We start from the raw sequence: 13,809 nt of genomic DNA on the forward strand, positions 1-13,809 counted from the left end.
GCACCGGGGACTTCTCGGGACACGCGGCCGCCGCCGCTGCCACCCCGCCTCGGCCGCCGCTTCCCTCCCCGGCCTCGCCGCCCGCCGCCGGCGCAGAGAGGTCGCGGCCCGGCCCGGGGCACCCCCAGCCCCGCTCCCCCGGCGGAGCGGCCGCAGCTGAGGGGGCAGCCAATGGGGAAGCAGCCACTGGGGGGAGCAGCCAATGGGGGAGCAGCCACTGGGAGGAGCAGCCAATGGGGGAGCAGCCAGTGGGGGCACAGCCAATGGGGGGAGCCGGAGTGGGCGGGACGCCATTCGAGCGCCGCGGCGGAGGCACGAGGAGGCGGCCGGTCGGTGCCGGTGCCGGTGCCGGTGCTGTGAGTACAGCCCCGAGCATCTGCCGGAGCGGCCCGGTGCCGGCCCGCGCTTCCCGGCCGTGCGAGAGGCCCGAGCCGGTCTCCTCCGGCCTCGGCGTCGCCTTCCGCGCTTGTCGTTTCCGCCGTCCCTGGCAGGCGAAGGAGCGGTGTCGGCCGGGTCGGCCGCTCCCGCCGTGCAGCGCCGGTTCTGTCAGCCAGGCCGCAGCGGTGCGGGCGGCTCTGGCCGCGCCTGCCAGTAGCGAGCCCCGGGAAGGCCGGCGCCGGGAGCCGGGTCCTGCCCCAGCAGCGGGAACTGCTTGGCCGAGCTCCGGGGGCGCGGCCCCGTTACCGCCGCGGGGGGGGGACGGTGCCCGGCGGGGAGGCTGCCCGGCGTCTCCTGTTGTCCAGTGAGTAATTCTGCTCCATGGCTTTTCTAGTGTTTCTGCGCTGTATGTAAAGTTCAGTACTGTCGGAGGTGGTTTATTGGCAACTTGACCCTACTTTTGCAGGCCAGGTCAGGTCGTTCTGTGCAAGACTTTCAAAATAATCTCAGCAGAGATGTCACCTACTTCTTAAAATTATGGTTGCTTATAGCTTCCCACAGCAGGGCAGTGGCCTGGCTTACGGAGATAGTTTCAAAGTGTCCACAATAAAAGTTGGTATTGCTTTATGTAAGGTGCATTTAAAAGCCACTTTTGGTTACGCTATAATAGCTCTATGTCTATATAAAGCCTCAGTGGACTCCATTGTCCATTGAGTAATTCTGCCCTTCCTCACAGGTCTCCTTTTCGCTCCCGTCTCTTCTCCCTCCTGTCGCAGACAGCCCGTCTGTTCCTCTCAGTTCCACTCTCAAGCCTCTTGCTCTCCCTCCTCCGAGCTTCCATTCCCAAATTTTTCTGGTTTTTTCCTTCTCATTTTCATTCCTTTCTAAATTGTCGTAACTGCTGAGTTGATTTTACCTCTGTTATTTGGCAAAGAGTGCACTGTTGTCAGTCTCAGGTAGTCTACAATGATTTAATGCCTGAAAACCATCTGAGATAAAAATAAAACTTTCTTATGTTGTATAATTCATGTTGAAGGATCAGTTGTAAATTCCATATTAACAGTTTAAAAGGAAGGAATCTTTCACAGTAAGCTAACAGCGAAGGACAGATTTAGGGTTGGTAACTACAAATTAATTCCTTTATGATGGTGTTGCTCACAAGCAGGGTCAGGACAGCATCCGATGCTGTGTTTTCAGAACAAAACTGCATGAAGTCCCACAGGTCTCACGATAGTGTCTTGGAGGACCATCGCTCGGGGATTCCTCAGCTGTCAAAGTGGCTCAGCATGTTTTCAGAAACATAAGACATTCATTGTTCTCCACCGCCATTTAAATCTCTCAGCATTTCAGTTAATTATTGAATCATTTTGTAATCCCTCGTTCATTTGCTCCTATTTCTAAAAGCCTTGGAATGCTACTGAGAGTACAGATAATAAAATTTTGCGGAAGACAGCTAATATGCAGCCTGATAGATATTCTGTGACTCACGCTGGCCGAACTAAACCTCTGCTCAAACTAGCTTTGAGTTCGGATCTGCTTAAGTCATTGGAAATCTTTCTTTCATTCTGGAAATGGCTCCAGTACCTGCTCCAGCTGTTCAGGTGACAAACATTTCTGCTTTCAACTAACTCATTTTACCAAGTTATGTTAAGAATTTGTTAAAAAGTATTCATTAGGGGAAAAAAAAAACCCTGATATCCAGACCAAGGGGGGGCAGAATGTGCAAATCAAGGGAGAGCCTGTAGAAGTGGTGCTCTCTTGTACAAACAGTTGCAGAATCCATGTGTGCAGTACCATATAAATTGATTTACAGGTCTGCCTCAGTAGTGGTCTGTGTAATTGATTCTGATCACTGTTCAGCCCAGTCATAGTTTTGCTTTGCCTTGTGAATCAGGAGCATTCTGAGTGTCTGTGACAACAGCTTTCCATCCTCCTGCATCAGTTAGCACGTATTGTTCATTTTCCTTGCTTGCCTTGCACCCCATTCTCTGCTGCTTCTTGAATCTCTAGGTCCTTCTCCTCTCAGGCTAATGGCTTCAGTTCTAATGTCAGCCCTGTCTTCTGAAGCCTGTGTTTTTCTTTGGCTAACTCTGAAATACCTGCATTTTTCTATAAGACAGTGTTTCTTCAGCTGAAACCGCGGGTTTTTTTTGCTCCTCTGGAGTACGTGCAGATTTCTCTTTACACGGCAGCTGGCAAGAGAGGCACTGTTTTAATGATCACTGAGAGAATTTAGCTACTGTTTGAAATTAAAGATCATTAGCAGCTTTCTGGCTGTCACTGCACTGTATTTGCAGCCAACAATTGCAGTTGCTTCCCACTTCTCTGTCTTGGACCAGCTCAACTTCTTTTGCCCAGTGCTGCTTGCTTTGTTATCACGTTGCAATCTCTTTGAACCTTGTTGGGAGCTCTGAGAAACCCTGCTCTGATCTACACTACATTGGGCTATACGGAGGGGGCATAACTGTACCATCTGATGTAATGCTCTTTTGTCTCCTTCAGTTCTTCTGTCTGGCTCCCGATCTCTTTTCTCCCAGGAAAGAATAGAGTTGCCACAAAGACGGAGCATACTGCTAAGGATATTTCATGACTGACATTTTAGATAGTTAGGTACTTAACACACCTTTCATTTGCTTTCACAATCTTTAGGCATTTCTTCAATAAATCAATCAAAAATCACTGTCCGAAGCGGTGGGAACTATTTCAATTAAGGTACAAAGAGTATGTTTTTCTTTCCAGACAGATCTTACCTGGGACTGGGTGAAAGGAAGCACCCCTGGAAGCACTTGTGTGTGCTGTGCTTCTTCCACCTGGTGCAACAGCAGAAGGTTGCTGGCGGCAGCGTTGCTGTTCCCATAGCAGCCGGTTTGTTTACCTTCCCTGCTGTTCCGAGCCACCTCCTGGAATAGTTAGTCGCACACATAAAAAGAAAGTGTGTGCTGCTGCTGTGGCGATTGAGGCTGAGGGGAACTGAGGAGGTGGCGCTTGGCCAGGGTTTGACCTTGGGAGCGATCCAGGCCAGGAGCAGTATCAGCCAGGAGGTGCGTGAGGGAGAAGGGGGATTGTTTTAAGGGTTCCTGTGCTGGAGCGTGGGCAAAGCTGTGCGCTGCTGAGGAGCGGCTGTGTGCATCTGGGGTGAGGAGTTGTCTCAGGAACACTGGATGAGCATAGTGCAAGAATAGGAAAATTGATAATCAAACTGCTGTGACTTTGCTTGTGTTTGGGGCATTGGTTTCACCCTACATTAAACCAGCGTCCCCATTATGCTTTGTTCTTTGTTCTGCCTAGGCTTTTCCATTTGCTCGTTTACCTGCTGTATTTCCCCCTTCAGCTTTTCAGGTCCTGTTTTCTCTTTTTTCTTTTTCTTTTTTTTTTTTTTTTTTTCCCTCTAATGACCATTACATTTCTTTTTTGCAACCTAGAGTTCATCCACCTCTCCAGCCATATTCTTAAAAGGTGTTTACTGCTCCAACCTATGGGAGACTGTTTATCTTTTATAGTTGTTCGCTTTTTCTCAGTTTTCTGTGATTGTCCCGTTAGTAATTCTGTCCTTCCTCACAGGTCTCCTTTTCTCTCCCTTCTCTTCTCCCTCCTATCGCAGACAGCCCATCTTTTCCTCTCAGTTCCACTTTCAAGCCTCTTACTCTCTCTTCTCCAAGCTTCCATTCCCAAATGCTTCTGCGTCTTCCTTCTCCCACTCCAAACTCTCTCCCCCACACCTTCACAAAGTCTTGTGGAGCCTTGAGCAAGAAGTCTTTTTATACCTTTGTTATTTTGCAGGTATAAGGGGCAAGAATTTTTCTCACCCTCATGGACCTGTCTTCTCCCCTTCTTGCTTCACAGCCAAATAGAATGCTATTGCTGTTTTCAGGTTCCACATTCCAAGAACTGACCTGTGTTATATCCAGAAACTTTCCAAAATACAATGGCCAGGCTGTTGCAAGATCCACCCAAGTTTCATCCCTCAGAATGGGACATCGCAAACAAGATGCAGTGCGCCAGTGCAGAGTCTCAGAAATCCAGGTCAGAACGCGTGACAGCTGAGAGTCGGAGGCTGCTGGATGAAACAGAAAAGGCAACTCGGAAAACCCAAAGTGATGTCAACAAGAAAATAGGTAATCCCATGTGTTCTGCAAGTGTCAAGATGTGCTATTTGAGCTATACGTTTAAGATGGACTTAGAAAATTAGTTGATTGTGAGTAGGAATATATGTCCATGCCATGCTCTCTGATCTCACGGAAAAATTCAGAATATTTTAAAAAGTATTTTGAGGCAGATTCTTTATTTTATAACAAATAAATTACTTCTCCAAAACACACCGAAAGCTATTGCAGCCAAACCTCCTGACACAGGGTTGCAAAACTGTCTCCACACATCAGCCTACAGCACTACGTGCACTCCACTAGGGAGTAAGTCTATTTTTAGCCATATCTAAGATCTGACCCACAGTGCTCTGGCATACGAGATGGGCTTGTATTAATACCTGTTTGCAATTTTCAATCTGCAGAACAGAGACGGGACGAAATAAAATTCTGGAAGCAAGAATTAGAAAACAAACTTGAACAAATTGTTCATGAGACAGAGGTACTGTTGACTTTCAAGACTAGGCTGGAGAAATCTTTGGAGAGCTGCAAAGAGCCACTCCTCATTGCCCAAAAGTGTCTCCTGAACAGGTGAGGTGATGATGATGAAGGAAAGCATTCAGGGAGAGAAAAAAAACGTAGGTAATGAACCTTTAGCAGGTAATAAGAAAGGCTGCAAACTAAGGGCCTGCCTCTCTTTGCAGTGGAGTCACAGTCTGATTTCGGTGTTGTAACACTGGGGAAGCAAGGCCCTAAAGGAAAAAGTTCCTGTGTGGCAAGGAAAAGCCTTCAATTTGGAAAGCTGGGCTTCTTCACTTCTGTTAGCTGCAGGCATTTGAACAATATGGCTGATGGCTTTTCCTCTCTTTGTTTAGGCAGAGGCGACTGGGGATTGACTTGGTGCAGGATGAAGTGGAACAGGAACTGGTAAAGGAAGCTGAAGTCCTCCAGGGTGTTATTGCTTTGCTTGGACATACAGTGGAACAAACCAAGGAGCAAATCAGGTGCAGAGGCAAAGCACATAACTGAACGCTGATTAGCTGAAAAGTAGGACAGCCGTAATCCTGAGAAGTTGTAGGGTCAGGCTGAGCACAGGTCCAAAGTTACCTTCAGTGCTAAACAGTTACAGGAGGTCAGTCCTAATTCATGCTATTTGATCAGTAATGGTGAGAAGTTCTGTTTGTTAGAATTCCAAGTACTTGCACGTGATCCCTGGTCTTCCCATGATCCAGTCCTGTGCCTTTAATTCCAATGGGAATTGTGCCATCAATTTATATGGAGGCAGCTTCATGCTCTCGATTTGGGGACTTTGCAATTAATGGTTCCTGCATGAAGAATTCCGTAACAGCATTTGTATTACCTAATGCACGTATGCGCGCATGTTATGGGCACCTGGGAGTGCCTGCCCTTTGGCTTAGAAGTCCGGTTGTTTCTCCTCCTAGACTAAACCGTTCAGCAAAATACAACCTGGAAATGGATCTGAAGGACAAGTTCACAGCTTTGATGATTGATGATTACTGTGCTAGCTTGACAAACAACACTCCTGATATCAGATACGCTGATAATGCAGTGAAGATAGAAGGAAAGTAAGTAGTGATTTAGTTCAATGAGCGTATGATAATTTTACACCTAGTCCGAGCTGTTCCAGTAATAGCAAGATGAATTTTGTGTAAAACAGACTCTATCTGTCCATCATCTGTCTGTTGTAGATTGTTTTTTAGACTTCTGTCTATCAGTTTAGTATCTGTGTAATACGTCTGTGAAATAAGCCACAATAATCACGTTCCCAGTGAACTACAGTTTCCTAAAAGTTTTTGAGGCTCACCATTAGCTAAGGAAAAATTTCACACATTGCTTAAACCCAGAACAGATTTACTAATTGAGCTTCTTCTCCTCTCCCCTGGGGTCTTAGCGGGGAGAATGCTGGACTGGGACACGTGAGGTGTGAACTCAGTTTCTGACTCCTCAGTCATTAACCTGTCAAATGTGCCCCTTCTGCATGAGTGTGAACGGTTTAGATGGAGAAATAGCTACCAGAGAAAAAACAGGCTGAAAAGAGGAAACGTGCTGAGAAAGCAGTGTGTGTGTGAGACAGTTTCCCAAGGACACTGTTGGCTCTGCGAGACCTGACAAACTCGGAACACCGAGAGACTGCTTGCTGCTAGCACGTTCGCGTGTGTCAACAACAGGTTGTAGAACTCTGCCCACCCCCAGAACGGTGTTGGCTGCTCTATGCAAAGGACAATTACAGCTTTCTATATTCACCCAGTGAAACAAGGAACCCTCTGAGGAACTTGCCAGACCCCTGCCTGCAAGCCACTGGTGCACAAGTGTCACCCTCTAATCCTGGGGATACGGTTGGGGCTTGGCTTCCAACCAGGTGCTGTAAGTGACTGTCATCTTGGTGGTGAACTGTGTGAGAGAGTAAGCGAATGTTTTGTGTGAATAGTTACCTGGTATTAATGGTAACAGCTGAGTTATATTAGTAATAACACCTTAATGAAAGGTATGCTAAGAAATATTGGTTGTTATCTGTTTCCCACGCAACCACTTAACCCTTTATCAGGGAAAGGAAAGTTACAACAAAGTTGCTCTGTGATTTTAGCAAATTTGTTTCCATCCTACCCTTGTCTACTCCATTCTGAAATGTTTGCGACAGCGAGGGTCTTTATTTTGTATCTGTAGAATTCCCAGCACAACTGGCACTCACTGGGATGTGCAGTTAATAGCACTGCTTTGTTCTCAGTTTTATGGTGTAATTATAGATTTATGAAGTCACAGAGAGCCTGATGCTGCCAGTTGATGATCTGGTATTTTGCATCTCTTTCAGTTTTGTTAGCCCTGAAGACTGGACAGATTTCTCAAACATAAATGTTGAAAAGGCTGACAAGCAGAGAAACAATTCTTTGGCACTGAGGGCGCTGATTGATGGCATCCTCTCACAGACAGCGAATGACATGCGCAAGCAATGTGAGGTGGTGAATGTCGCGTTTAGAAATAGGGTGAAGGAAGTCAAGGATGCCAAGCACAAGCTAGAGACACTCCTTGCAATGGTAAGTGGTAGGGGACAGTCAGCAAAAAAAGTGGAAACGGGGCTTGGGTTATTTACCAGTTTTCTCAATCCAGTGGCTTGAGCTACTTTGCTTTAAGAATTTTAGCTTTGCAGTATTGGCAACCCCTGCCACATCTTCCTTCTCCCCCCAAGTCGTCTTAGATTTTATTTTCTCAGCTCTGCATGCACCACTACAGAGGTGAATTTCTGGAAATGCTCACTCGATGTAAGTATTGCTGTAGACATCAGTAACGTTAGGATTTCCCTTGTGATTTTTAGTTACGTCGGGCTCCTATAGAATTTTCATGATTGTGATAGAAGAGCCTAATAACTTATAAAATCAGGGTCAATGTGCTTGAAATTTGATAGATGAAAACTGTTAATGTTAAAAATGAATTGCTGAGTGTAAATCTCCAGTTTCACTCAGAACAGTGTCAGTTGTTTTCCAACAAAGGAATTGTAATCCTGGCTACCTCTGTAAAATATCCTTTGATAAAATAACATCATAACAAGATTGTTATAACTATAAAAGAAGATGTTGATGATTTCACCCATTGTAAGAGACAGTGTGCAGCACTTCCTTCTGTTGGATTTCTTAAGGTGATGGATGAGACTGCCTCACAGGAGAACAACATTGCAGCCTTAAAGAAAGCAATTGCTGATAAAGAAGGACCTGTTAAAGTGGCTCAAACCCGCTTGGAAGCAAGAAACCATCGCCCCAATGTGGAGCTGTGTTATGACACAGTGCAATACAGGCTGATTAGTGAAGTTCAAGAGATGACAACAAATATTCAAAGGCAAGTGAAAGTGATGAAAGAGGGAAACCTGTGGTATAGATTATGGGGTTAATTTAATGAGTCAAAGTAACATTGGGTCCCGGCTGTTCTCCCTGGAAGGTTGGCAATTGCTTTTCCCTTAAGGGAAGGACACTTTAAGGGAAACTCCATGGATATTGTTGGTCTGTGAATCCTTTTCCATCTTTGTTTTTTGCTCAGAAGTCTTATCCCATATAAAAAAAGCTATACATGTGTTTTCAACTAATGTCTGTCTGTATTTCCCCTGTTAGATTAAAGGACACACTGGCACAGGCTGAGACAGAGCTGAAAGGTCTGAACCGCCGACGGGTTTCATTGCAGGAGGAGATCCACATCAAGGAGAACGCATTGTACATTGATGAAGTGCTCTGCATGCAAATGAGAGACTCGATTTACATTAAAAACTTCTGAAGCCATCATAGTGGGAGATTGTGTGTGCTCTAAAGAGCCAGCACCTGCTGAAATTTTATTGACAAACTTCCAGATGGATTGGCTTGGCTCAATGCTGTCCTGGTTCTAGTTATGTGAGGTAATGAAGACAGACCAAGTACTTACAGCTCCGTGTTTCACAGCTAGCTATGCTCTACAACGCCCGATGAAATCTCCCACTGGGCAATAAAAGCCCAGAAGAAGACGACATGTCCCTTCTTCCATGTTACTTAGGTCGTGTGCAACCAATGATACCTTTTGCCATTGAAAGGTCTAGAAGCTGTGGAACATCTGCTGTTAAGAACTAGGCACAGGATGTGTAGCAAACTTAACAGGAGGCAGGGACTGGTGATGTACCGGATAGTGCCTCTGACTGCATCTGAGTCAAGAGCCAGCCGAGGCTGACTTTGGGCTAATCGCTTCCTCGCCCCGTGTCTCAGGCTCCCTAGTGGTAAAATGGAAACAAGGAGGTGGCCTTCATTGGTAAGGAGTTTGAAGCTCTACAATGAGAAGTGCTGAAAAAAGAGGAGGGCCTTATTTTTACTAGAGGTGCCTGTAAGGGTGGAGAAGGGCTCACTGGTTCCTTTGCTTCTGGCAAGGAAAAACAAAGCAAGGGCAAGAAGAAATGATGCTGGAGACACAGGAGGCCGGTTCCCAAGTCCAACATTTTAATGCGTGGAGCGTAAAATTGTCCCTTGCCTCTCTCTTGCTGTAATGGTATCTCCCTTTCAGAGGCACTGCCGTCAAGATTCCAGTCCCTTACTAATGCCCTCCAAAGGATCCGTTCATTGCTTGCAGATGTCGCCGGGTGTTCTTCTCTCTGCCCGTGGCTTAAGCCATTGGGTAGGTGAGGGCAGAATAATTCAGCTCTGAGTCAATCAGGGATTTGAACTTCCTGTAAATATCGCACAACAGCCGATCCTCTTCGTCGGTCTCTTGTCGAGCTATGTAAATCCTGACCTGTAGGCATGAATGACAGTCATGTCTCTCAGATCCATGGAGCAGGCTCAGCCCATTAAAGCTGGTGACAACAAGAAGCCCCTGTGACTAATGAGGAATGTAGAGAAGCCAAATTCCTCGGGTTTGAGTAGAAACTTGAGGTTTGACTCGGTTTTCACTCCAAACTGACTGAAAACATTGTCTCCTGCCAAAGAATTTTTGGGAAGAGCACGGTTCCTTTTACCCCCAGAACTGATGCCTCCCTGGGATCTGCACAGATCTGGGAGGATCTGCTGAATTCAGAATCTAGCACGCACAGTAGCATGACAGCACGGTTTAGACCAGCTCCAGTTGTGGTCTGGCCCCAGTTCAACACAGCGTCCCTAAAGAGTGAGATGCGTTTATACCTTTTTGCACTTTAGTGGGATTCAACCCCCATGCCCTGGTGGAAGCAGAGATGTAAGCGCTGGGCCTGGGAGGCGACTGAGAGTGCCTAGCTTGAACTAGAAGTGACAGAGGGAAGCCCAGTCTAGGAAGGCCCAGTGGACTTGTTGGGGCTTGTTATTCAGCTTCTCTAGTATTCCGGATATGGCTGAGGAGGTTGGAAAGCTCCATTTCTGTGAGTGGTTCTCAGGCTCCTTCTCATGCTAGAACATTGTCTAGGGAAGGCAGTTATGTTAACATTTCCGTAAGTGACCTTTCTGCGGGCACGGGGACCTCCCCTTTCTCTGGGTATTTGAGAGAGGAAGGGAATGGCAGTTTTGAAGCACAAAGTCTTACCTTGATGGTAGTCAAAATGCATTTCCTTTCTGCACGGTTTTGTAGCAGCCTCTCCATAAAGGTGATGCTTAAAAATGCCCAGACCTCCAGCAATGACAGTCTCTGGCATGATAAGATGAGCTGTAGCAGCTCATCATCCAGCAGCTCCTGGTCATTGTTTAATTCAAGTGTTAATTCCTTGAAAAAAAGGAACACTGTTAGTACTACTGCACAGAGGTTGTGAGCGCACTAACCAGAATTCAGTAAACGACTTTCCCACTTTTACCAACAGAAGTGACTGTCAGCAGATCGATTTTGTACCTTGGCATTAGCAGAGACTCAGTTTTGCACGATGACAACAGTATATGCTACAGCACCCTCCACTCTCCCGTTAAGATGGGGGGGTCCCTTGTGCATTACATACTGTCCTAAGAGACAGACAACTTCTGTTGCCATTACAAGACGCTACACCCACAGTAGGCTCATGCCAGGATGGTATTTGACATGTTGGAAATTATCCGGGATACGAGAGTAGATCCAAAGACAATTTCTCGAAAGCTTTACAGATCTCTGCCCTTTCCTGGAAACTCTGCAATGCAACAGAACTTAAAGCAAGCTGTCAGCAACCATCAGGTATAAGGCCGTGTGCTTCCCTCGGGCATGCAAAGACCTCACCTCACGCTCGCTTACACGGGTCAGCTGTTGCACACCTTTGGTGACACATCCTTGGTGACACCAGAGTGCTTTGACGTGGGCACCAGTTAATTTACACGAGCTGTCAGACATTTGTGCAGTGCCAAAATGGAGCACAACCATCTGTGGAGGTTGAGGCGGGCTATAGCTCTGTAAGCAAACAAGGTGTACAGACTATTTTCCTTATATGCGGCTTTCCCTGCAAAAGGGTTGGGTTCAGAAAAATCTGACAAGATAAGAAAGCTCTCAGTTACTAAACATGAAGGTGTCTAACCAGCATAAGCCTAAAGCTTTCTTCCAAAAAGGACGTTTTCCTGCCTGAAAGGTTCTTTTTGCTTGCAGCTGATATTACAACCACCAGCATTTTGGGTGTTTTAGCTTTTCAGGAGGGCAAGTGGACATCAGCCTGACAGCAAAGACTAGCGTAATGGGGATTGTGACTGGACAAGGATAATTACCCAAGCTAGAGTAGAGCTGGAACACTGGAATGGCTCGCTTATGAAAATTACCCTCTGAACATAAAACTGAAGCCATCAGGAATTCCTGTTGATGCCTGCTGTTAGGCGGAAGGCCTATACGATTGCTTTGCTTAGCTTTGCGCTACGGCAGTAAGATGTCCCTATTGTTTCCCTTACCTGCAGCACGTGCCTGTAGGCTGGGAGGAGGTCGGTGAGGGTAGGTCTCATTATCCAGTCTGGGTGACTGAAAGAGCAGCTCCGTAGGCTGATGCTCCTGACTGGGATCTCCACTAGCAGGATCCTGGCTAGGTGATCATGCTTCAGGACTCTTTCACAGAAGAAGTTCACGTGAAGTTTTGGGGCTCTCGTGGCCAAGTTTGCCCACGCCATTCCTGCCACCACTTGCCCGTGAGGCTCATTGATACGACATTTAATATTCAAGGTGCACAGGGAATGAGCGCTGTGCTCCCGCAGGGCGTCCAGCAGTTCATCAGAGATGCAGTGATAATTGAAAGTCAGGGTGACCAGGCTGCGGAACTTGGACATAGTCTGGTGGAACGCGGGGCTGTTGTAGACAGGAAGGTGGAGACTGAAGAAATCCTCAAGGTTGATTTCCGAGAGAAAGCTTTGCTTCGTCAAGCAGCTCAGAGACTTCAGAAGCTCACAGCCGCCTTCCAAGGTTACTCTTGCTCCTTTTAAGCTGAGGTAATCCAGCCGTTTGCTCGTTCTTCTCAGGAAGGTAGCTAAGTTCTTGATAAACTGAGCCCTAACCGCATTTTTCCAGATGAAGCGGTCTAATGCCAGGTACTTGATGCTCAGGGATACGAGGCGACTGCTACACCTCCCCAGGTGTTCAAGAAGATCTTGCATAGTCACTTGAAATTTTTGGGTGAAGGCTGTATTGGAGGGCTTCCGTACCTTGATCTCAAGGCGCTCCAAATACTTGCCAAATTTCTTGACATACCACAGTGCACTTTGCAGCTCCAATGTGCGTGTCCTTGATGGTCGGCCATAGAACGTGATGGTTCTGCTTCTCCAGAGGCATCCCGAGTACATGGCCTGACTCCAGTTTTTACAGATCAAGGCAGCCCGAGATCTGTCCCTGTCATCTAACCAATGGAAGACGTGCCTCAGACAGACATCAGGTAGGGGAGCCCAGCAGCTCTGCTCAGGTTCACTGGTGTCTGCCATGGAGAAGACAGTTTTTCGCTTCACTTCTGGCTGTTGAGCCAAACCTAGCAGAAGCAAGCTGTGAGTGGATTGCTTGCCGTTCCCAACAGAGCAGGCGTCCAAGCGAATGGATGAAAGTTGCCTTCTTCACATTCAACACCAGCAATCCTTTCTTTGCCTCTGTACTCAAGCTGCCAGGGTCAAAGAAGCTCTTGGGTCAAAACTGGACTCTAACCTAAATCAAAAGGAAAAAACCAAGGAGTGAAGAACAAGCACAGGACACGTCTTTTAACTTTCTGGCCTTTGGTCTAGCTAAACAGTGAAATGGTATCAACTGCTGATAGAGCAGCCGCAGCCTCTAGAAACCTTTCCTTAGCATCACCTGTCATTGAGAATGGTTTGTGGCCTGATGCCTAGTGTCTACAAGTAGCCAGGGCTTTGGGCCGTGCACATTTGAGCAGTACTGTGAGCGCAAAACGTGCAAAGGACTTTTCTTAGCCTTCTGGGGTACTGTTGCACGACAATCATCTGCCATAGGTTAAGCTACAATCCCTGTTGAGAGTGAGAAGCAACAGAAGCTGTTCCAGCACTTGGTTCAAGAAGGACAGGGAGAAGGCTGGCAAGTCGGGAGACCAACTGGGTAGTGGTAAAACACGTAAGTAGACAACCACAATGCCAGAAGTTCCCAGTTCCCCGCTCAAGGCTGGCCTCTGGAAGTATCTGGCTCCCTGCACACTCCTCCGGCTCCGACAGTCTCCCTCCAGAGTTCTAGACTTGTTTCCTCTACCTCCCACCCCTTCCGCCACAAAGTTCAGCCGTTGCCGTGGAGCAAAGAGGTACCGTTTGTGATGTCACAACAACGGACTGTACGCAAGGACAAGCAGTGAACAAAACCGACTTGAGCTAAGTCATTTGGGCTAAGGTGAAGACAGTGAAAAGGAAAAGCAAACTTGTTTGGTCGTCCCTTAGGAAGCGAGAACTACAGGCCACAACCTACAAGCCAGCTGCGGGCTGTATGTCTTGGCACTTGTCAC

At 47.0% G+C, this 13,809-nt stretch overlaps 2 protein-coding genes across 3 annotated transcripts; one reads left to right on the forward strand and one right to left on the reverse strand.

The window, feature by feature from the left end:
- Window positions 1-312: 312 nt before the first annotated feature.
- On the forward strand, window positions 313-9,796 carry TEKT1 (tektin 1). Of its 2 annotated transcripts, none has more exons than XM_087751541.1 (8): window positions 313-742; window positions 4,250-4,493; window positions 4,886-5,051; window positions 5,336-5,464; window positions 5,903-6,046; window positions 7,291-7,513; window positions 8,113-8,309; window positions 8,579-9,796. In XM_087751541.1, exons 2-8 carry the CDS (start codon window positions 4,304-4,306, stop codon window positions 8,736-8,738), a joined length of 1,209 nt encoding a protein of 402 aa, XP_087607667.1. In that variant the 5' UTR covers window positions 313-742; window positions 4,250-4,303; the 3' UTR covers window positions 8,739-9,796. The 2 variants fall into 2 exon arrangements, with proteins under 2 accessions (XP_087607667.1, XP_087607668.1); XM_087751542.1 differs by lacking the exon at window positions 313-742 and adding an exon at window positions 3,311-3,419.
- A 141-nt stretch (window positions 9,797-9,937) lies between these two features.
- Window positions 9,938-13,118, reverse strand: FBXO39 (F-box protein 39). Its single transcript, XM_009468950.2, has 2 exons — window positions 11,783-13,118; window positions 9,938-10,652 (listed from the first exon to the last, which is right to left on the reverse strand). Exons 1-2 carry the CDS (start codon window positions 12,794-12,796, stop codon window positions 10,368-10,370), a joined length of 1,299 nt encoding a protein of 432 aa, XP_009467225.2. The 5' UTR covers window positions 12,797-13,118; the 3' UTR covers window positions 9,938-10,367.
- Window positions 13,119-13,809: the final 691 nt, after the last annotated feature.

The sequence above is a fragment of the Nipponia nippon genome, unplaced genomic scaffold, assembly GCF_047370975.1.
Source record: "Nipponia nippon isolate SJK-2023a ecotype South Korea unplaced genomic scaffold, ASM4737097v1 scaffold_15, whole genome shotgun sequence".
Taxonomy (NCBI): domain Eukaryota; kingdom Metazoa; phylum Chordata; class Aves; order Pelecaniformes; family Threskiornithidae; genus Nipponia; species Nipponia nippon.